At 38.6% G+C, this 23,582-nt stretch overlaps 1 protein-coding gene across 1 annotated transcript in view; it reads left to right on the top strand.

Moving 5' to 3' along the window:
• The first annotated feature begins 3,281 nt into the window (after positions 1-3,281).
• Positions 3,282-23,582, top strand: part of OCA2 (OCA2 melanosomal transmembrane protein) — a 149,422-nt gene continuing 129,121 nt past the window's right edge. The window contains exon 1 of the mRNA XM_072352357.1: positions 3,282-3,547. Within this exon, the coding sequence (XP_072208458.1) occupies positions 3,282-3,547 (266 nt within the window). The remainder of the gene's footprint in view (positions 3,548-23,582) is intronic.

Consider the following 23,582-nt stretch of genomic DNA (forward strand, 5'->3'; position numbering starts at 1 on the left):
ATCTTATTAGCAACTGAAAACTTAAAGAAAAAACAAATTATTTGCAAGTATTCTAAAAACGGGTTTTCAACTGCTTGGGTTGGGATGAAAGGGATGAAAAGGGATAACGAATATCGCTTAAATATTGTACTAGTTCTTTCACAGTCAAACTCCAGCTGGATGGTTGCTGAATCAATTTCTAGCTGTGTCTATAAAACCTTTGGTAATGCATGGTTCCAGACAGATGAGCATTAAATGAACTTTCCTTGGTCAAAATATCTCCTCACCTTCTCATGGTAACACCTCACCTACGTCTCCTTGCTGATGGTGTCAACAGCGATAAGAAAACTGAGGAAAAAGTAAAAGTGAAGAAAAGTTCTGTAACTACAGAGAAATGCAGTCATTTGAGAATTTCTTGAATGGTAAATGCACTGAAGTCTCAGAAGCTTAGATACCATGGTGATAGTTGCCTTAGCAATATTTTAGCTACGTAGGTAATCACAATCAAACCTGTCTCTAGTGGCAAAATGATGCTGTATTATTACTATTTTTTTTTTTTCAATCCTTTTTTGAATATGCAGTGATGTGGTTTATGATTTTGTATTCAGGCATCAGATTTTCTTTCAAGCTTCTTGTCACACATCACAGAATCACAGAATGACCTGGGTTGGAAGGGACTTCAAGGATCATGAAGCTCCAGCCCCCCTGCCTGGCAGGGCCACCAAACTTCTATGTTTACTAGATCAGGTTGCCCAGGGCCCCATCCAACCTGACCTCGAACACCTCTAAGAACGGCGCATCCACAACGTCCCTGGGCAGCCTGTTCCAGGACCTCACCTCTCTGCTAGTAAAGAACTTCCCCCTAACATCCAACCTAAATCTTCCCTCTTTCAACTTAAAACCATTTCCCCATGTCCTGGTATTATTGGCCCTTTCAAAGAGTTTACTCCCCTCCTGGTTATAGGTTCCCTTCAGGTACTGCAAAGAAGTCACCCCGCAGCCTTCTTTTCTCCAGGCTGAACAAGCCTGGCTCCCTCAACCTGTCTTCATAGGAGATGTGCTCCAGCCCTTGATCATCTTCATGGCCCCCCTCTGGATCTTCTCCAACAGCTCCATGTCTTTCTTGTACTGAGGGCTCCGTACCTGGACACAGTACTCCAGATGGCGCCTCACAAGAGCAGAGCAGAAAGGGACAATCACCTCCCTATCCCTGCTGGCCACCCCATTCCTGATGGAGCCCAGGATCCCATTTGCTTTCCGAGCTGCAAGAGCGCACTGCACTGCTGGCTCATGTTAAGTTTCTCATCCATCAGGACCCCCAGGTCCTTCTCTGCCAAGCTGCTCTCAAGGACTACTCCTCCCAGTCATGGGAGCCATCGTCCTTGGCACTGTTTTATTTTTCACTGATGTTAATTCTTAAAATAAATGTCTTTCATGCTAAGGCTCTGTATTTATAAGAGCCTAACTAATTTAGCCCTTACTCATCTCAGGATATATCTATCTCACACTTTTAGGGTGAGACAGGATCAATTTTAGAGCTTGCGTTAATTTTCTCATCTCAAAAATGCTACTACAGGTGGAGCTCATGTTTCCACAGCCTGACATCACTTTAAATCCTGTGTACTTCCACAGCAGGTGTTCAGACAAACCAAATGTTGTGAAAAAATGTAATGAGTGGGCAGATATCTTAGTTTCAACTTATGGAATGTCTTGATAAAACCAGTATGCAAATCCATTAAGTGAGACTGAAGATGAGAAGTAGTTTTTTCCATTCGCAGTTGGAAGTACTTGCATTCCAAAGTCACCTAAAAGTTATCTGTTATAGTGAAAGGCAGGTTGAGATTTTAGCATGGGCTGCAACTGGTAGGGCAGCAGGCTACTAGAGGTGGCATGAGGGTGTTGGGGGCTGGTGTTGGCTTCTACAAGCTGTGAGTTGGCTCTCCTGACACTGCCAGCTATTGGTCTCAAGGTCCAATGCAAAAAAGTACAGTTCTCCAAGCCTCCAAGCAGGGACATGCTCCAAAATGGCTGTCCTCCCTTGCTGCGGGGATGCATGAAACTGACAGACCTGTGTCCCAGGCTGTTGCTGTCCTCAGTGGTGGATTTGTCTCTTCACAGTCAAACAGGCCCATAATTACATCCCTCAGTGTGCATTCAAGAAGGGCTGCTCTCTCATGCAGTCTCTGTGTCTGATTTGGGCACTTTGTGATATTCTGAAGTGCTTTTTTTGTAACTTTTCACACTGAATTGTAATGATTAGAGAATAAAAGCTTTTCGACTGTTATGCACAAAGTTTTATTATAATCATTGTTAATAATCATATAATAGAACCTAATTTTCATCAAGGTTGTATTCACATTTTATAAGTGCCATTGGCAGCTGGTAAAATGGAACGCTGTCTCCATAAACCTCAAGTTTCCCATCTGCTTAACAAGGGGCTGCTGGCTGTGATACCACTTCAGAGCAGCAGTGGCTTTCTGTGGGCTGGGAAGACAGTGCAGGATCATTGCTGTGGGCAGGGGAGGAGCTGGGTGAATGGGTGAAATGCTGTTGTGAAAACCCCAGAATCTGTTACGCAATAGGAGATTTTCTGAGCCTGGGGCCTCTGAATAGGTTTCTGTTGGTCCCAGGCCTGCTTCTGGGTGCCAGGTGGCAGACAGCAGGCAAGTAACTCGGTTGCATCCAGCAGGAGCTTGGGTCTTCTCATCTTCACATCTGATGTTATCAGCACATACATCTCTTCAAATTGGCCAAAATTTGGTTCCCAGCCCCACTTTCCAAGTGCTCTGTAAATCAGAGTTAATTCTTCCTGGCACTAGCTGGATTTCCATTTACACAGATGTAAAAGGATTGGTGTTTTTTGTTTTTACTTCATACGTACAAAGCTCACTGATAGTGCTATGGCTGTTTGTTTCTTGTTAAGTATAGACTCAGTGCCTGTCTTCATTGATCCAGAGGTGATTATGGTTCATTGTGTGGGACAGGAGAGTGCAAGTTCTGGCTGAATTTGTGGGAGAAAATTATGGCAGATATGGAAAAGATCTCTTTACATATTTCTATGCTCTTTATAATGGATAACTTTGAAGTTGCAAAGAGGTTCAAAACTCTGGAAATATTACTGATTGAAATAAATCTACAAGGGAAATGGCCAAAGGTGAAAAAAAATAATTAAAAAATAAAAATAAAAAATCTACTGCTTGGCATTTTTAACATGCTTATATTGGAGTAAATATTAAGTCAATTCAATTTATTCCTAATATATTTGTTTTTGCTTTCTTTAGGAGAACTGCCCCCAGGAACAGATGTACTTGGATGACAAGGATGTCAGTATGGTTTCTAGACAAGAAATGGAGCTGAATCAGACCCCTTCACATCAAACCAGTTTATCTGCAGCAGTGGCAGCCAAACCGGGGAACAGAAGTTGCAGTGAGCTGTGGCTCTTAAAAGAGTATCATGGCATGGTAACGAGTCTTGGGGAGCCACATACCCCCTGTGAAAAAGCAGCAATAGAAGAGGATGGCTGCATTGCTCTGGGGAAAGATTTCACTCACGTCCCCATGCAGGGAAGGTAAGAATAAGGACAAACACAGTTTTTCTCCCTGTTTGGATTTATTTTTACTTTCTTGTGGAGAAGATATGTATTTTCAATAAGCAATTGTTGTTTCTCCCCTAAAGAGAACAGGAAGCTTAATGGGGACATCAAAGCAATTTTAATTGCCTAAGGACAGTGGTAGATCACTGGATTTCCAAACTAATCTCAGTTTTAATAGCAGCCATGGGCCAATTTTGTTTTTTCAAGATCCCTTTTCTTCTCTAATTGGTGTCACAAACTACACAGAATTAAGGAAGTTTTCAGGCCCCAGCCCCTGTATCTTTAGGGAAGCTGCATGTAAACTTCCAAACTGCATCTTAAGACCATAAACTGAATCACTATGGCTAAGGCTGAAAATGTAAAAATGGCACTGATAACTAATAATAGACGTGATGTTGCCACATCACATATTGAGTGTGCAAGGAATACACTCCTTGTGTTTCCTTTCATGAATCAGAAAGAGTGTAGGCATAGGGAGTGGTTGTCCAGTCTTTCCTGGTGAAAAAGATTAACAGTTCTACTTATAGGTATTCAGAAATATAATATATAAAGTGAGGCAGATGTTGTATCTATCTGAGCTCCTGGAGAATACAGGCTGCCTGGGGCTTACATTTTGAGCAAGATGGCTTAAACTGCAGTGGTTAAGTGGAATATCAGCACAATTTCCAGATCCTGATGCTGGAGACTCCTGTCATAGGTCAGGAAAAAACAGTAGATTTCAAAGGAGGCTAATGTTCAAATAAGATTTAAAAAAAATCAATTAAGTAAAATTAAATATACTGAAACATATTGCAGAGCAGGAGAGTAACCAGAATCCTGGTGAAGTTTCATTGTTAGTTAAATAGGCTTTTCAACCAAAATGTAGCATTTCATTCCTTTTTGCATGGTTCTCTGCTGCTTTTGTGTTGGTCAGGAGTTGCAGTTTCAGGGGCTTTTCACATTCAGGGCATGCTGGTCACATCCTTGCACTGCTGGAAAAGGACAAGGTGCGTCCTGTACCACTACATGTAATTTAGGAGGAAATCTACTTGTACTGGGAGAACTGGAGGTTTGGGGCATTTAGTAAGTTCTTTGATTTGGACAAAGCAGAATCAGGTTAGCTAGATGATCTTTGCTGCTCACATTGCTTACCTAAAGTATACATGTACTCTGTAAATCTACATCAAACAAAGTCAAGGTTTTATGAGCATGTGAAGGTATTTACTTCAGAATGAGAATTGGAAATCGTTATGGCTGTGCTTTTGAAATATTAAAAAATAATCAAATAGACAGCTTGACCACAAAAGCCCTATAAATCCTTTGGAAATGATTTTTGAGGTATTTGAGGATTTGTTGTGCTGAACAAGAATTTTATGGACAAAATAAAATCTTGTAAAAGTTCCTTAGTTCCTTTGTCATGTGGTAGCTTTGAGCTAATGTCATCTAGTTTTAAAAGAGTATAGTAAGTACAAGCTGTATGCAGTGTCTGGAGGAAGGCAGGAAAAATGCATCTGGAGACAAGGATTTTCATTTGTGGATTCTCGTATATGTCTAATTATTGATGTGTTTACAAGTTCTGTGTATTGTCCTGTTAACTATCCTGATACAGGAGTTGTAAATACTGTCATATTCTTCCAGACTAGCTGTCAGCCTGCTGGCTGTATTTCTTCCTGTTGTTTATCTGTGGGTAACAGAAATTTTTGTACTGGCTGCATGAAACTTACTATGAACCATGTTTGGAAATCATGATCACAGGTGCTAGAGATGAAAAATGCTTTCTGAACCATGGGAGAGCCCTTCTTCTTGCAAGGGCAGGCAGTAGCTCCCGGTCTTTTAATAACATTGAGTAAATAGTAAATATTGAGTAAAATGTAGTCATTGTGTGATTTAGGGATAGATACAAAATTAAAGAGCCTTTTCCATGCTGTCTTATGAGCAAATACGTATCTCTATTCTTATAGTAATAAATTAGGGTCTGGGAAAGGATCTCCTAAAGTTTCGTCTTGTTCGATTTTTACCTCTCTTGCTTCTGCAACATAATTGATTTTTTTTTTCTTTTAATATGTAGAGATGAATCTTTTCTGTCTTTTAGTGTGTATTTTAGCAAATGTATGCTAGGTGCAATTAAAATACCAATGTGATCTCTATGACTCCTCTAATATGAGTAATTACCCTTAAATCATTGGGACTACTCAACAGAATTCAGATAAAAACATGGATAAACCTTTGCACGTTCCCAAGTTGTTTGATTAGTTTCAGCAGAATAATAATTAATAATTCAGCAGAATAATAATTATCTTTTAATGTAAATTGTTCTTAGACTTGGAATACTATTATTAAAAAAAAGAGAAGAGCAAATCCTTTTTTCTTTAAAAGGGTTGACTAAATTGGCATGCCTCTATGGTTTGTTTTAACGCATCTACTTCACTTAAATTGCTGAATTATCTTTCAAGGATAAGATTGCCAGGCTCTCTAAATTGTTCAAATGTACGCTGAGACAAGACTGTCTGCAAAATCTATCTCAGAAAACACAGGATTTATCTCAGTCACTAATATTACCTTTAAGAAAATGTTCTTGAGTTATTTGGGGTCCTTCTTCTTTCTGAGTAGGTAGATTGCCACTCTGTTCTGGTCTGAACATTTCCATTTGTCTGCAGCATAATCTTGTAGGTATTTTGTCGTTAGTTTGCATATGGTCATGAGCTGCCTGACTATCAAAATGCCTTCTCATTTCCATCATGTATTGAAGAACGGTTCCCTTCAGGTTTCACTGCATTGTGTTAGGCTCCCCAGGCCCTGTGCGAAAAAGTTTAGACCATCCATTTTGGTCCTGGAGTATCCTTCAAGCTGAAAGAAGCCAGCCTTCTTGTTAAGAACATACTTCTTCCAGTACTGCTTACTGTAGGAAACACAGGCATTTTCTTCTGAACTGGAATTCAAATGCATTCCATCCCAGTGGGAATGCAGCTGGCTGAGGTGTATGTTTATGGTGAACTATGTGCCATAGTGTGCTCTACTGGAAATGCAGGCTTAAACGTAGTACAAAACACCAGTGCAGACTTATTTTTGATTTTGAACTTTGTTCATTCTCCTTAGCCTTTATGAAACGTATCAATCTGGCTATTTTTAACATCTTATTAAGGAAAGTTGCTTTTGCAGTCTATAGACATTGATCCAGGACCTTCTTAAGTCCCTTTCCCTGCAGGAAGATTTCACATTGCTCTGTGACAGCATGGACAATGTTTTTTTTATGTCAGCCCAGACATATTCAAATGCATGGCTTACTTCCTTCCATCTTGTCTCTGCATGTTCAAGTTGTGGCCACAAAGGAAGGTTCCTTGGTCACCTTGATCTTATCATCATTAGTGCTGATTCCATGGGAGAAACCAAATGACATGGCTTTGTGTCAACCAAATCTGAAATTCTTCTTTATGATCCACAGTAAAGGAGTGATATCAGCTGCTTTCAACTTACGAGTTAGTGAGCCTCAAAGGCCACTATAGAAAAATATATTTCTAAAGAGATAAGATGTATAGTAATCCCATGTAGCCAGTTACTTTATGTTGCTATTTAAAACTATATTAATGAGAAATGAAAGGCATTCTTTGGAATATAAAAGTGATGGAGGAGTGGATAATTGAGTAACTATACCCTGTGGCATTCATTTCACGTTGCCCTTCTGGTTCCTTTCTCTCTTTGATGTAATTTCTGGCTGTAGCTCTTTTAGGTAGTCAGGTAATAACACTACCTTAAAAGTAGGGAGTAAAAAATCAAGCCAAAACAGAAAACTTGGCAGTTCTTCATTGATTTTGTTGTGAACTTTTAATGAGAAATTAAACAGTGGGGGAAAAAAAAAAGTGATGAAACCAAGGCACAGAATTACTCCTCTGAGGTTATGTTTAGATGAATTTGGTGCTGGAATTTGTTGTTCATTTAATGTTATAGTCCTTGGAAGTTTTTTTTCTTTAACTTTTATGTCTCATTAAAAAGATTAATCTCTAGGGAAACAAAAAATAGCTCCCACCCTCCCCCCTCTTTTTATAAAATCTGCTTGAATTTGTGTTTTATCAGGTAAACCCATTTATTTCAGCATTTCTCCTGTCTCTCAGTTTCATTTACATAGTGCTCACTTCTGTGGGAAAAAAGTAAAAACAATCAACCAAATCAAATTCTTCCTTTACCCCAGATCTGTGTCCACAGGATCAGTAGGGAGATGACTGACTGGTTAGCAGTGAGAAGAACAGTGTGTCTGCTCCTTGAGTGATAGTGGAAGGAAAGGAGAAATGTGGTTGTATAGCATAAGAGAGCTATTGGGCTTCACTTCATCAAAGGATGACTGGTTGAGGAAGGTTTTCATTTAGTTTTCTCTACTAATGAAACATACTGAGACCTCACTCGTGATAAATACATGTGTTCCAAGTTATTTAACTTTTCTATTGCCATGTACTGTTGAACATCTCAGTGCTTAGTTATTGTTATGAGTTACAGTGTCTCAAATTGATAATATATTACCATTTCTGTTCTATCATTAGCAGACTAGAACCCCAGCTGCTCAGTTGTTTTTTGATTCTGACAGGATGCTTTCTTAAACAAAACTACACCAAGATCAATTTTTGTTTTGAAGTGCTCAGTTGAAAGAATTAGGGCACACTAACTGACTATTTCCACTATCAAGCGGAAAACTAAACTCAGCACTAAGTGAAAAATTTGCAGTGTATCAATACACAAATATTACATTTGAATTCCTGTGACACTGTAAAAAACAAACAAGACAAACAAACAAAAAACACTATTGAATTTTGCAAGCATCTGCTCTCTTTCTAATAGTTTATAACATGGTTGTTTTGGGTTCTTCTTAGTTAGACCTTTCTCTTATGCCAGTTGGGGGAAAATGCCAGTAGCCTACAAGCCTCAGTCCTCTTTAGGGCTTGATTGATTCCTCATGTAAAGCTCTTTTTAAATGGTGGAAGGTTTTGTCAGCAATGATTATTTTTTTTTCCCCCCTGTTCAAGTATGAAGCCAACTGGAGAGCCAGACTTTGAAAAGAAATGTGTTGCACAGAGGCAATCACAGCTGAGCAGGAGGGCATGCATAGGGCTTAAAAAGGCAATGTGAGGAGCTGTCAATGTAAGATGAAACAAATAACTCATTCACTTGAGCCTTTCTTTGAAAAACTCTTCTGTATGCTTTGTTCCTGGCCAGTGTTCTTGTGTGAGAGGGGTAGCTCTAACATGCTAAGCAATTTGAGGAAAAGAGTACTTTGCAATAGCAGGTGGTCAAATGATATTAATTACTAAGAATTCAGTTTTGTCCTCAATTTTCTGCCATGTGGAGGAGCAAAAAAATTTACTGATGAGCATCTTTCAGTAGTGAGGGGGAAAGGAAAACTAAACACTTTAAATCTACAGCCAGCACCTGTGTGGCTGCATTGTGTGGACATGTGAGTAGGTAGAGGCTGTGTTGCTGCTGTTGCTCAGTAAATGGTATGCATGAAAACATGGCAACTTTTCCATTGGCCCAAACACTGTAGTAGGAAAACTGAGCTAGAAAAAGCTGAGAGTGAAAACAAAATAGTTATGAAAGGATGTCATGAAGACTGATGCTAAGCAGTAATTTGGGACTGCTTGCTCTAAGACTCCTTGCAGATCTTGAACATCAGTTAGTCTGAGGTAGGCAGAACCCAAAAGCTTAGAAGAGGATAAGAAGAGGGAAGAACCCAGGATTGGGGCAGTTTGGTCTCAGACAGTTTCCCTTCCCTTCCCTTCCCTTCCCTTCCCTTCCCTTCCCTTCCCTTCCCTTCCCTTCCCTTCCCTTCCCTTCCCTTCCCTTCCCTTCCCTTCCCTTCCCTTCCCTTCCCTTCCCTTCCCTTCCCTTCCCTTCCCTTCCCTTCCCTTCCCTTCCCTTCCCTTTCCTATCTTACTGTTTTAGTTCACAGTTCTGCTTGTTAATAGAGATGTGCTTCTATACGCCCAACACTTTAAAAGTCTCTCCTGCTAGAATTAATTAGCATCAGAGTGGTTTGTCCTCTTTCATTAGAAGCACTGGAAGTCATTCCTCAGCCACAGCAAAAATTTCCAGGGTAGCAGTGGTCATACATTTAAAAACTCAAGTTCATGCTAAATTGAATGTAGCTGATGGCAAAATAGATAAGTGTAAATGGAAAAAATTAGCCAGTGAGTTTAAGAAAAAAATAGGGTCACAATCTGTAGACTGGCAAATCAAATGTTTTTTTCAAAAACTGCTATTCATAAGGAGCTCAAGTGATTTACTCTCTGAAATACAGCAAAAGCTGATATATGAGTCACCAAAATGCTTACTGACAGTGACCAAGCAAGCAATTCTCTGCTTGATAAGTACTAATGGGACTTCAGGGGCAAACTAGAATAATTGTGCTAATGGACCAGCAGAAGTCAGACCACACAGAGCTCTGTCCACAGCAGGTCAGAGCTAAGTCAAGGACAGCACACTGAGCTGGAGCCAGGTCCTATCAAAAAGAAGTAATGCACTTGTTTTTTTATTATTTATTTATTTATTTATTGCTCTGCAAATTTTATGATTTTTTTCATCCAGGGTGAACTAGAAAACAGATCGGCAGTTAGAGAAACTCACAGTTTTCAGAAATGCAGCAGCAGAGGATTCTGACTCAGTACAGCCTGTGATTTAGCATCATTCAGAAGCAGCTGTGAAAGGCTGTAGGTTTTGCTCACACCTTCTGAACTGTTCTCTTTTCTATGCGAGTCAGTTGGGACAGTAAACACAGTCCATCTGCCAGTGATCCAGGAGGGTTTTTGTAAGAGCTCTTTTGCCTGAAGTGAAGCTTTGGCAATGACAGAATACAAAAGCTTTTGACTCAGGCAGCCATGCTGACAGTCACATTGAACTGCTGTGTGTGGCAGGAAACTGCCTTTGCTCTTTGAGAAGGAAGTGCCAAGTTATTGATGAACTTATTGTAAGAGGTCTAATCTTTAAAAAATACAGAATTTTGAGTGGAGTAGGTAAATATTTTTAGTGACTTTTCTAACCATTACTGTGGGCTTATGCAATTAATTTTTTCTTCTGCTTATAAAATAAAGAAGTAAAAGCGGATTGAAATATTCTTTTGTCTCTAATCATTCCAGGAGTGATAGAAGCAACTCTGCCTCCTCAGCCATGTCAATGACATGTGAGCTGCAATCCTCTTTAGGAGTTTATTGACAGCTGGTACATCATGTAACCCTCTTAGAGTGAAAAGCAAGAACCTGAATTTAGTGGATCTGTCTGATAAAAGGAATGGTAAACCCAGAAAGGAGTGTAACAAAGAACCCAGTTCTGTTTTGTCTGATGTGTCTTTAATTCTGTAATCTAAACAGCAGGGCTATGCCATAGTATTAATTAAATAAGCAATTTGTAACATCTAGCAGCATGTGGCTTCTTTGACACGTTGCTCTGTGTACTCTATGGGGTGGCTCCCACTGCTTTTTAGACCAGGTCAATACAACCAAATTCTCAGTGCAGAAGTGGTGCAATGAATTGTCCCCCAAAATGAGCTAAGCCAGAAACTGTAAAGAATAGAGAGTAAAAATTTTGATCATCAGCTTGTGGAAAACTATTGATTCTAACCACAAATTAAACAACAACATACACTCATTACAAATCTGTTCATAGTTGTATAACAGTATTGAAGAGGATTATAGGGCTAGAAATATTCCAACTAGACTATTTTTTTTTTTCCAGAAGACAGACTATCCTTAGCAGAAAAGAATGATAGGTTGTCAGAAATATTTGTGTGTATGGGTAGGATGCCACTCACAATTTTGAACCTATTGCTGTGATAACTGAAGTTGAAAGAACTCCATTAATGTCTCTGAACCTGTCATCTTCTGCTGGAAGTGTGAAATTTTTGAGGCAGAACGCACAAGAGCTCCACATCACAGGCAATTAACGAATGTACTAATATATGTACAATTTAGAGGAGGACTGATCATTTAATTTTTCTTGTGTCAATCCAACAAATGTTTTAGGTAGGATAGAAAAAGTCAATTTTGGCTCTTCATACTTGTCAAGAACTGTATGAATCTAGGGAGATTTAGGTCATACAAATGCCTTGATATCAGAAAGTATTAACACCAGGTTCCTTATATTTAACAGTATCCGTTCACTTGTATATAGAATCAGGCACCATGTGTCTACTCAGACTGCATATTTATTTGGGAACTAGGTCTTGGTGTCATTGCCTACATCACATTTGTTCTTCGTTAACAAGAAGGATGCTCTTTGTAACTTAACTTATCTTGCCCTGTTGAGGTTACAGTGTTTGGTTATTGACCAAAGTTAAATTAATATATAAATTGCAATAACACCACAGGGCTGAGAGTCTGACCACATCTGTTGCAATGAAGAAGAAATGTTGATGGTGTCTATCCTTCCTTTTTAAATCAGTAGCCTTTAAAAACAGAAAAAAAGTCTATACATTTTTGTCTTAAGTTCAGGTTGGTCTTTTACCTCCATCATGCATCACAATATTTTCCTTCTCCAGCTTATACTTCTAAATAAAGCTTCTAGATGAGTTAATTCCTGTAGCTTTAGTTCTGATTAACTTTCACATTGCATGACCTTAACATAAAATATACTATTACTTCTCATAGACTTCAAAAAAAACCAAAACTTTTTACCATTTGTAACCATGTTTAAGTGCCATGAGTAATGTAATGCCATTATTTGGGCTTTAAGGTTGTTATTTGTGTAGAGAAACAAGCATCATTCCATGTTGGTTCTTGAGGTGCAGAAGTGCTACCACTACATGTTATAACTTTAAAGAATGACTGTTGCTGATCATTTTATTGTGCCTTTCCTGTTCTCTCTCTCTATTCAAAAGTACCAACAAAACAACAAACACAACACTTCATTATTCCTCTGCCTAGAGCACATACTTACCCTTCTTTTTCTTTGTGTTTTCATATTATTGAAGTACCCTTGACCTTTCCTGCTATGTCATACTGTAATGATAATTTCTTTCAGCAAACTACTTGTGCGGACCTTATTAAAGAGATTTTTGTTAGTTCAGTGGCTGTTTATCTTAGCAACAGTCCGTTGCTGTTTTATTAAGTAAATATATGTGAGAAGCAGTGTTTTGTTAACACTATGTCCAGCTTTCATTCATGTGATGTATGTTTCAGTCTTCTATTATTTGGAGATGTCTTTACTTTAGCAGCACTAACCCTTTTTAATACTTACAATCGAACTGCTGTGTAACTGGTCCAACACATAGCAAAGGACAGGCTTTGCTTTTTTCCTGTTGAAAAGCCTGTCATTTATGTGATTTTCCAAGTGCTAAGAGGCATTTTTGATCGAAAATTATTCAGGCAGAATACATTCTTGAAGAAACGAAACGCAATAATCTTTGTTCTATCTTTAACAGTTTAAATTTGCTGTGTTCCATGACATCTCTATGAGGATGGGACCAGTTACAGACATTCTTTGTGTCAGTTATTCTGCTCTTGGTCACAGTGGTCTTTCTTCTTTAGCGCAATTCGTTTGTAACTATCTGCTGTTTTTTCACCTCTCTGTGTAGCAGCTTGGAGCCTTCTACCTTAATGAGAGGGAAAGGATAGAAAGAAGCTGATAGCAACGGGCAGCTGTGTCAGCATGTGGTTTCCCATTTTCTGCAGATTCTATCTTCCTGGAGAATTATATTTCTGGATCCAGCCAAATGGACTTGCTCTCTCTTTATTCTTCTTTGAGAGCACAGAATGAGGTTTTATTTATACAACCTCATTCCTGGATATCCAAAAATTTCCCTGTGGATGCAAAGTCTGTCTACAGAATAGAATTCTGTCTTTTTTTACGGTGGCTCATGTTCAGGTCTTACTGACCTTTGAGAGGATGAAGATTTCTCAAATATGCATAGGAAATGTTATGTAAGAATATGTAAGGTCAGGAGGAAGATGGAAAGAAATTGCCTCTGTGAAATTACAAAGTAAGGGAAGTGTCTCTATATATAGGTCCAAAAGGAATGAAGCATCTGAGAGGAGCAAATCTGGCATTTATGTGATGGTAAGAACCACATTTCTGTCTATAAATGTGATATACAGTTAAACCATGTTGCTGGAACAAACATGTCTGACAAGGAGAAAATGATCTTCCTTCTGAACTCTGAAAGGCTACTTTTTTTGTAGTTGTTGACTTTTTCATTGCACAGTAGTATGTTCTTATGTGGAGAACGATGAATCAGGTGATTCAAGGAATTCAAGGAATTTAGGTGAGACAAGGACATTCTCAGAATTTCTTTAGAATTCATCATTTATAATTCAAACTGGTTGAATGTGTCTGTTGAATCTTGTGTATCAAAGTTGTCTTCCATTGGTACTAGATCAAAAATCCATGTTTTAAAGTTCCTTGTTCACATCAGTCAGATAGCTCCTTTATGACACTGGAGGCCAAGTTTCCTACTAAGCCTTTAAAGGCAGAAGAAAGAAGGATGGTGGCAAAACAGGGCACAGCACTGCAGAATAAACTTCATGAAGCGTGGAAACCATGTGTGTTAACATGTCACGGTGCTTTTAGCGAAGGACTCTTACAGGGAAAAGCATCGTCTTTGTGAAAAAACTGGATATAAGAATAAAAATAAAAAATATTCTCCAGCAAATGATATATTGTTGTCAGCAGCCTTTTTCTTCTGCCTGGCTTCTTTAATTTATTCCTTGAGGATTTCCAGTTCCTAAATAAAATTCATCTCTGCTACAACTTGAAGATGAATACAATGACTAGTGATATTGATTTACTCTTGTTTAGAAATTACTTGTTAGGAAGGAGGAAATCATGTTTGGTAGGACTTGTTCATAGGTCTTTAAGTTCCTAATAAATACAGAGTAACTTTTCTGGTGAAAAATCTTAAGTACCAAAAAGAGTTGTAATCTGAGAGCAAATTAAAAGTACATTAAAAAGAAGCATGAAAATCAGGACACTATCATATATCTGTTGTTTGTGTGAGGCTTATGCACTGTTTGGTAAGTAGACTCAGTGTTACTTCTACAGGTTCTTTGTGTAAACAACATGAGAGATGAGAGGAAAATGGTTTGAAGAGATCTATCTCCTGACAGTGACTGTAGCTGTTGTAGAGAAGACTTTTAGATGGCAAAAGTTATGTGAATACCTTCGCTGTTCTACACTTAGCCACAGTCTAAAAAGGGAATTTTAATAATTTCACTGTAACCAAAATAATAAAAAAATGAAATATAATTGAAGGACTTAAATTACACTGAAAAAAAATAATCATGTTATCTAATCATCTCAATAGTGTTTTTTTGATAGATAATAATTATATCACTCCTACAAATTAGTTTTTAATCTTCAAATTTTCCTGCTGTTTTTTTTTCTCTGCCTTCTCTGAATATTGTCTCTCATGTCCTTGCTGTGGAGAGAATGTCAGCATTTTTTTGTGGATCCAGAATCAGAGATCAGAATCTAGGTAAAGTCCAAACTAGTGTCCTAGTTATGGTGGAAGGCATTATGAGAACATGATTATTTACCAGATGTGAAGCTAAGCTCTTGCAATTGCTTTGTTTCATTTTATGTATGTCTCTCTGTTAGTAGCATATCCTATTGATTTCCATGAAAACTGCAATAGATACAAAGAGCGCAATAACACTGATAGCTACTCATTTTTGCCATTAATGAACAAGAGCCTGCATGCCATGCTTGTAAAAAAATCTGCACAAGTGGGGGTGACCCACTGTTTTAGAGTTTCACCACCTTCCGTCTCACCGTGCTCATATCCACTGTTTGGTCTCCATTAATTTTCAGCAAGCATCAACAGATGTCAACAGGTGCCATTTTTTTCATCATGAAGAAATACAGAGACACACCTTTCTTTCTTATCAGATGCCATTGCAACAGACTGCCCTTCTTCTGCCATCTGTCGCATGACAACAAATGGAATATTGGTGGGAAGGTTCAACCTCTACTCCCAGACCACCTACATCCACCTCTGATGTTGTGGGCCAACATCATAAAACCCAGAGGTGTTACTTTCATAGCTGCCCTTGTATATTTGCCAAAGGACAAAATAAAGTCCCCAGCAAGCTTACAATAGCTGAGATCCAGCATGAAAAACAAAGCATAATTTGAGGAGAGCTTGAATTTTTTCAAGTTATAGGGTGTTGTGCTGCTTGCATTTGCTTCCTCTCTCTAGCACTCTCCAGGAAAAGAAGCGAAACACACTTTCTTTCATGTTGTTAATGAGGTTTTTTTTTCCTACATCTGTAATTTATTTTCCTTTTTTTCTTTGCTTTTTTTTTTTTTTTTTTCTTCTCCACTCTAAACAATGAAAGTACTTTGTTTTTCATGACAAATTACTTTTTTTTTTTCTTTAAAGGTTGCAGGTATGAATAATGTTACTCCAAATTCCTGAAATAAAACATGTGGAGCAGTAATTTGTAAAGAAAAGTTTTATAAAGGAAGAACAATAGCCTCTTTTTTATTTCATCTTTAAATATAACTTAGTAATTAATTTTTTCAGCCTCCAAATCTGGGGTGAAAAACTTATTAATCAAAATTTAAAGTATGCAAGATAAAATTATAATTACATGTGACAGTTTGTCAATGTATTGCTTGGATTAATTAAAACTATATTGAAATAATTTTGTTTCATCATTCTGTAGGAAAGTGGTCCCTCAATTTGAGTACTCAGTGGTCTTCCTCTCATATCCTTTTCTTGTATCGTCCTTAAATTAATCCAATCTTGCAGAGAATCTTCATTCTTGAATATACTTTTCTCTAGACCTCTGAGTGTACAACATCATATTGTTGCTGTGCTTAAAGAATAACCTTCTTTAGAGGTGATCACATCATCCAGGTTCTTCTCTAGTCCATCTTTCTGCTCAGGTTTCTGTCATCCCACTTCCCCAGATTGGCATCTTTAAGAGTCTCTGGTCAGATAGAAAGTTAAAACATAAAGTTAGGACCAGTTCCTTAACTTGCTAGAGTCTTGGAATTGCCTCATGGACTATGAAAAACAATGCCCTTCCACCCCCGTGCTTTATTTGCCATAAATTCTGTTAACATCAGGGTTGGTGAAGCTAAAATCCTGTGGTGACTGCCAAAGAGAAAAGCTGGCATTTAAAAGCCAGTCTTAAAGAATATGCTGAAGTATTACAAGCGCAGCCATGCTTAAAGAGATGCTGATAAATTGCCACCTTGTAATGGATTCATTTTTCAGCATGTCCCACAATACTTGAGAATAATACCCCTTAACAGGTTATCTGTTTAATCTGCAAAGGAACTGGGTTTTTGGAATTTGGACCATTACCAATCCTGGCTACTGCTGCCTGTTTCAAATTTGCAGCTTGCTGGCAGTTGCTAACAGTTAAACTATTTTGGCAGCACCTGCTCCTGCAATGTATTTTCTTCAGACTATCCACAGTTTTTGCATGCTGCCTCTTTCCATTTTTCTTTGCTGAAGCAGAATGTAGAGAAGTACACCCCCTCAGTCCTTTACAGGGTGGCCTTTTTGAATCCGTCCCATCACCGTGTCCCTGCTGGGTGGTCATGAAGCTCTGGGCAGGCCCTGCTCACTGTCCCAGATTCACTCCTGCTCCCTGACCTGTTGCTGTGGGATGGGACTTGGTTAGGGAGCTCACAGCCTTGCTGGCTCCACCGCTACCCTCTGGTAAGGCAGTCATTGTGGCATCATGACACTGGAGCAAAAAATGTAAGAACTTAGTCCTATTCTTAGGTAGAGTCAAAGGAGCTTCAGAGCTGCTTAAGGATTAAGTGTTTTCTTTCAGTTTTATTCAGTGCAATGGGGTCTTGGTCAGTCTATCCTGAAGTCTTGAAGGAGATTTCCCTTTGCAGAGGCAGCAAAGATTCTTGAGGAAAAGGTATTATCATGTCCTAGAGGTATCTGAAAATTTCATTTTACAGGGAAGTACAATCACCCTAAAAGGCCTGATTTGATTTAAAACATTCTGTTTTCCAAGCTATTTCTGAACTAAAATAGACTTAATTCTTCTAATAGCTAAATATTGAACAAATAGAGGAGAAGAAATCTCAGTCACATCCTCTTGTGGGACATGTCCATCTCCCAAGATCCAGCAGAAGGGTATGAAGTCAGTGCATTGCTTGTGTCCTCTACAGGGGAACCACTTATCTGGGTCTAGCTCAGCATACATTTCACCACGTTTCGTAAGCGTGTTGTTTATATGCCTGGGGACTTGGCACAGCAGTGTCTTCTCAGTGTGCAACCTGTCCGCTGGCTGTGCCCCTTGCACTGATGTTCTGTCAGGTAATGCCACTGCCACAGTCTCCTGGGGAAACCTGTACAGTCCTGTTTTATAGAAATTTAGGAAATTCAAAGAGAAAACGAGTCTGCATTAAGTAATGCTTTCACTGCTAAATTTCTATGACATCTTAATGGTGCATGCTTTTAAGGGGTTGAGAGGTTATTTGTTGATTTAGTTGAAGCTACATAAAACAGTCATCAGAAGATGTCTGGAGCCTGTTTAGAGAAGCGAGCTGTGGAGTCTTTGATCCTTCCCTTGACAATTAGAGTCTCAGTTGACCATAGCTCATTTGTGATGGGTACTCAGTTCTCCCATGATGTACTGCCACTGAGGACAAATCACAATGGAGGGCTGCATCCATGTGCAGATATACATATATATGTATCTAATGATGTTGATGGATGTTTGTGTACAGCTGTTTAGTTTACAGTCAGTGTTCAGATGCTGACTGCTATGGGTTTGGTCAGCACAGTTTGTACCACATAAATACTGTCTAAAAGTGGATTTCATTTGGTATTAACAACTACCAAATCTTTCAGCAGAATGTGTTTCAAATGTGGTCAAATGCTGGTATGAGGTTGCTTTTGTGTATCTTTCTTTCTTTCTTTCTTTCTTTCTTTCTTTCTTTCTTTCTTTCTTTCTTTCTTTCTTTCTTTCTTTCTTTCTTTCTTTCTTTCTTTCTTTCTTTCTTTTTCTTTCTTTCTTTCTCTTTCTTTCTTTCTTTCTCTTCTCTCTTTCTTTCTTTCTTCTCTTTCTCTCTTTCTCTCTTTCTCTCTTTCTCTCTTTCTTTCTTTCTCTCTTTCTTTCTTTCTTTCTTTCTTTCTTTCTTTCTTTCTTTCTTTCTTTCTTTCTTTCTTTCTTTCTTTCTTTCTTTCTTTCTTCTCTTCCTTCCTTCCTTCCTTCCTTCCTTCTTCTTCCTTCCTTCTTCCTTCCTTCCTTCCTTCCTTCCTTCCTTCCTTCCTTCCTTCCTTCCTTCCTTCCTTCCTTCCTTCCTTCCTTCCTTCCTTCCTTCCTTCCTTCCTTCCTTCCTTCCTTCCTTCCTTCCTTCCTTCCTTCCTTCCTTCCTTCCTTCCTTCCTTCCTTCCTTCCTTCCTTCCTTCCTTCCTTCCTTCCTTCCTTCCTTCCTTCCTTCCTTCCTTCCTTCCTTCCTTCCTTCCTTCCTTCCTTCCTTCCTTCCTTCCTTCCTTCCTTCCTTCCTTCCTTCCTTCCTTCCTTCTTCTTTCTTTCTTTCTTTCTTTCTTTCTTTCTTTCTTTCTTTCGTGTTGTTTTGTTTTTCATTAATAAAAAAAATCTATTTATTTCTAGGATGTGCTTGTTTACAGTTATAATAAAAGTAATTAGTTCAGTACATATGACTTGGTGTGAGGATAAATGTTCTCTAATCAGAGAAGACAGTGCTTCTCAAATTAGTCTTTAGCCTATAACAATGCAGAAATGATAAATTAATGCCTTGCAGTTGCTACCAGCCTCCTACATGATTAATTGTCTCTCATATTCTTATTCAGGCCTCCTGCTGTAGGAAACTTGGCTTAACTTTGTAATAATCCTTGGCTTTATAGTACTCCTGAACTTTTGTCTAACAGGGAATTTCACACCTATAAAGCTTTTAGTGACTGCTAACTCAGGGAAGTATGCTAACACTTCTTTTTTTCCTGATGTAGATCTTCTTTAATGTTTTATATAGTTAATATTTCAATAACTTACATTCCAAACTCTTAACGTCCTTGGATAATACTTAGGCTTCCATACGCACTTCTTCAGTTCTGACCCAATCCTTTCTGCAGAATTATTAAGTGAGAATTTTTGCTTTCTGTTGTCACAGAAATAACTCCTTTACAGACTCTTGCACGCACAACTTAACATATGGCAGATGAGGCATCATATTTTCCCGTGTTTAAAAAGTATGCTTTTTATTATAGAGTGTGAAAACTTAATGCATTGTGTTGGCATGATTATTCTTTTCAATATGAGGCTAAATAATAGGCTCCAGCAAAGCCTAGTGATTATCTTAAGTCTTTTCTAGCTAACCAGGATGAATGTGATCTTTTTCTTCCTAAGACTCCTGTAGGATGCTTGCTTTTTGTGGTGTACTTGGGAATAAAAGGTTGCTTATTGCTAAACAATAGTTCCTAATACAAACTTCCCTTTTCTTTCATTCAGAATGGCATGCATAATCACGTTAGCAAAAAACTGAAAAGTTGGTGTCCATACAGTCAAGGATCAGGTTTGGTGCTCAAGGGTAGGAATGGAATTCTCTGTGTGGACTTCATCCAAAGTCCACTGCAGACACCGGAAGCAATAATCTGCAGTTAATGAAACATGGTAGTGGGTTGCTGGTGGAGCTTGTAGCACTTATATGCTGCTGATTGTGAATAATGTCTGAAGAGTTGTCATCCCATCAGTAGGAACAGCTGAAGACTCCCACTTCCCTTCCTTTCCTCTTCTGCTCCCCTTGTGTCTTTCTGCATGCCCAGGAGGTTGGGGGAACCTGCTTCAACTTAAACTTCCCAAATGAGTGTAGGAGATTGGTCACATTTCTGGTGAAAAACTGTAATGAAGTACAAATTACCACCAAAAACTGTGAGCTTTGCTCACTCCTGGGAGCAGTGGCATATCCTCAGTTTGTGGGGGCTTCTGCAATGCACTTGGTTTGTATTTAGACCCATATGTTTTGTAATGTGTAAATGGGATCCTTTTTCAGCTGCTGTCTGACAGCTGTAGCTTCATCTGCAGACATTTTCATGACTTGGTGGAACCTGCTCTATCTTCTGTATTATGGACAGCCCTCCTGTGATGCTAATTTCTCTTCTGGGTTACTATGGAGACAGAAAAAAATGTAATTGCTTGAAAGATTAGCAGTGGTATGACTTTCACTGCAAGTAACGAGTTCAGAAAATGCAGAACAAACCCGTGCTCCTGTGTATAGAGCCAAAATCTGTATACAGCAGTACCTAAGTGGTTAAGAACACAATTCTGTTTGAAAGATTTAATTAAAAAAAGAAAAACCATTTAATTAAAAAAAAGAAAGCCAAGCTGAAAAAATGTGAGAAGGAATGTGACCACACCTGTGACTGGGGATTGGGGGGAGGGAACAGGACTTGTTTTTCTATCAGTTATACCTGTATCTTTCTGTATGAGTGGTGCTTTATGAGTCTTGAAAGAATCCTTATCAAATAAATTTTCCAAGACTTTGGTTGGTTGAATGCTTTCCAATTTTATGGAATGGTGACTTGGAAGAATGAAAGTGTTTCTGTAGAATTATTTTTTTTTTTCAGTTTTCTCCCGTCCCATTGGAAGGAAATAGAGGTGTAAATGTTTATTTTTTCTGTGAAGGTCTATCTGTATGTGCATATAAAAAACACATGAAAAATTCAATTATTTCATGCCTTTTCATGCAATGTTTAAAATACTAATGACTGCTGACCCTGAATCATGAAATAAAAATTAGTATCCTGCTTACCATCTCCTCACTTGCATGTATTATAAATTCAGAAGTCATTATTGAAAGCTGCTTGCAGGACTGAGAAGCCCTGAGAATGATGCTGATGGTTTTTTATGCTCTGCAGACTTGTTTCTGTAATAGTAAAGGGTCTTTGGGAATTCCCAGGTTTTGTTTGCAAAAAGATCTGAAGCTGATGACCAAATCTTGCCCCACTGTCTTCATGGAAGTGTGGGAGATACACAGGGGGGCTCAAATTAGGCTTTCCACTCGGGGATGACTCTCTCTGTTGTACTCTGTACTACTCTTTCCTGATGTTTTTTTCAACTTTTATAACTAATTACCTTTATTGTTTATATTACTTTCATACTGTAATTAGAGTGATCAAATCATGGAGGTCTTGAAGCTCTCCTCCTTTCCCTCTAATTATTTTTGTTTTGTCAAGCCTGGCTGTTTCCTGCTGCTTGTTCTTGTCCATGCATTTTTACTTTCTGCAAATTGATGTTGTCCTGTCCAAGTTTTACTGTTCTGGCCGTTCTTGTCAGCCTGTGAAGATCTATAGTCCCATTTGAGAATTAATTGCAAGGGATACACTAGTCAGTGGGAAAAACAGATGTTAGATTTATGAATTCTTCAGATTGTGTATTAGGAAGAATCTATTCTCAGAAAGAGCAATGAGGGAACAAGCTGTCCAGGTAGCTAGCATCACTGACCCTGGAGGTGCTTAAGGAAAGGGTAGATGTAGTACTTAAGGATATGGTTTAGTGGGCAATATTGATGGTGGGTGGACAGTTGGACTAGGTGATCTTGGAGGTCTTTTCCAATTCTAAGATTCACTTCAGATTGTTTAAACTATCTTCCATCTTGGTTGTCTCCTGGTTGCCACTGTTGTAATTGTTTTGCCCTTCAGCACTGTTTGCCCGGTGGTTGCTCATTCATGGTAGCAATGAATACTTTCCATGCACTCTCAGGTAAGGAGCAGAATATATCAGCTCTCATGTCTCTTTTGAAACTGAAAGTATGTTCACTCAAGTTTGTCTAAACAACCTGCCAATTCTGAAATTGCCAGTCTCAGTGTAACTCCAGTCATTCTGCTATCAGCACTTCGTCCCAGCAGTGGGAATCTACTGGGTTAAAAGCAGTTTCAGAACTATTTTTTCCAAACTCATATGTGACTACCGAGCAACTGTGTACAAACGGACAGCACAATCTGCTCTTTTACCTTCTGCTTTCCTTTTCACCTATGTGGGAATCTGTGTGTGAGAAGTCTCTGCCTTGCACCCCTAACATACCTCAACACTGCAGTGGATACAGTGGGTTTGTAGTGGTAGAACACCGTCCTTGGCCCTTACTGTTTCTTGAGGATAAGTACTGTCTTATGTACGCAAATGTGTATGTTTATACACATATACACAGATAACACAAGGTGGTGTTGGTATCACCCTCCAACAATGAAGCAGGTGATAGAAACGCTTATGGAAAGTTTTCAGGTTACAGCTCCTAGATTTTGCACAGATTCTAGGAGGAAAGGAATTAAAATAAGCTTGGAATGTTTATTGATATGAATAATGCAAGGATAGATCAGAACAGTATATAATTTATACTTTTAGGAACCATTATTATTATTATTATTATTTTGTGTGGGTGTTAGCAGCAGAATCAGTTAATCAGTCTTTGCATCAGTTAAATTTCTGAATGTGCAAGTTCAAGGCCCATCATCAGAATTTTTATTAAATGTACCACCTTTGGATGCAGATTTCAAATGAAGCGGATTGCCAGGATGAGCCAGAAACATTTAGGCAATACTCAGTGAACACATGCTTGAAGTCCTGATAGTGTTTTTACTATCTTTATGGACTTTATTCTGTGAAAGCTCTAGGTAATCTTTCACATCTAAGGCTATGATAAGACTAGAATAGCACTTGCTTTAAAATATCAGAGTTTGTCCACTTAGATGTTTTGTGTGAATGATGCTCTCCTACTTAAAAAAGGAAGCACTTCAACAACTTCGGCATATGTAATCATCTCTTCACAGATGAAGTGTCAGTGCAATGTAGCACCTGAATTCTAATCTGTTTTGCATTTCACCTGAAGTACTGGATAATTCACTCTCTCTAACACTCTGTTCTCTTTCATTGAGACCGCAAATATAGTACCTAAAGAGGAGTTTGAATGAGGGCTGTGGCCACTGCTGGCTAAAATAACCACAGTGATCTTCTCCACACCTAGCATGACTTCTGAACTGGTAACACAGTTAAAACAAGCAAACTGCTTTATTAATGGGATCACAGAATGGCTGAGCCCGGCAGGGCCCTCTGCGTCTGTTTTGCCCAGC

This window comes from Excalfactoria chinensis, chromosome 1, assembly GCF_039878825.1.
Source record: "Excalfactoria chinensis isolate bCotChi1 chromosome 1, bCotChi1.hap2, whole genome shotgun sequence".
Taxonomy (NCBI): Eukaryota; Metazoa; Chordata; class Aves; order Galliformes; family Phasianidae; genus Excalfactoria; species Excalfactoria chinensis.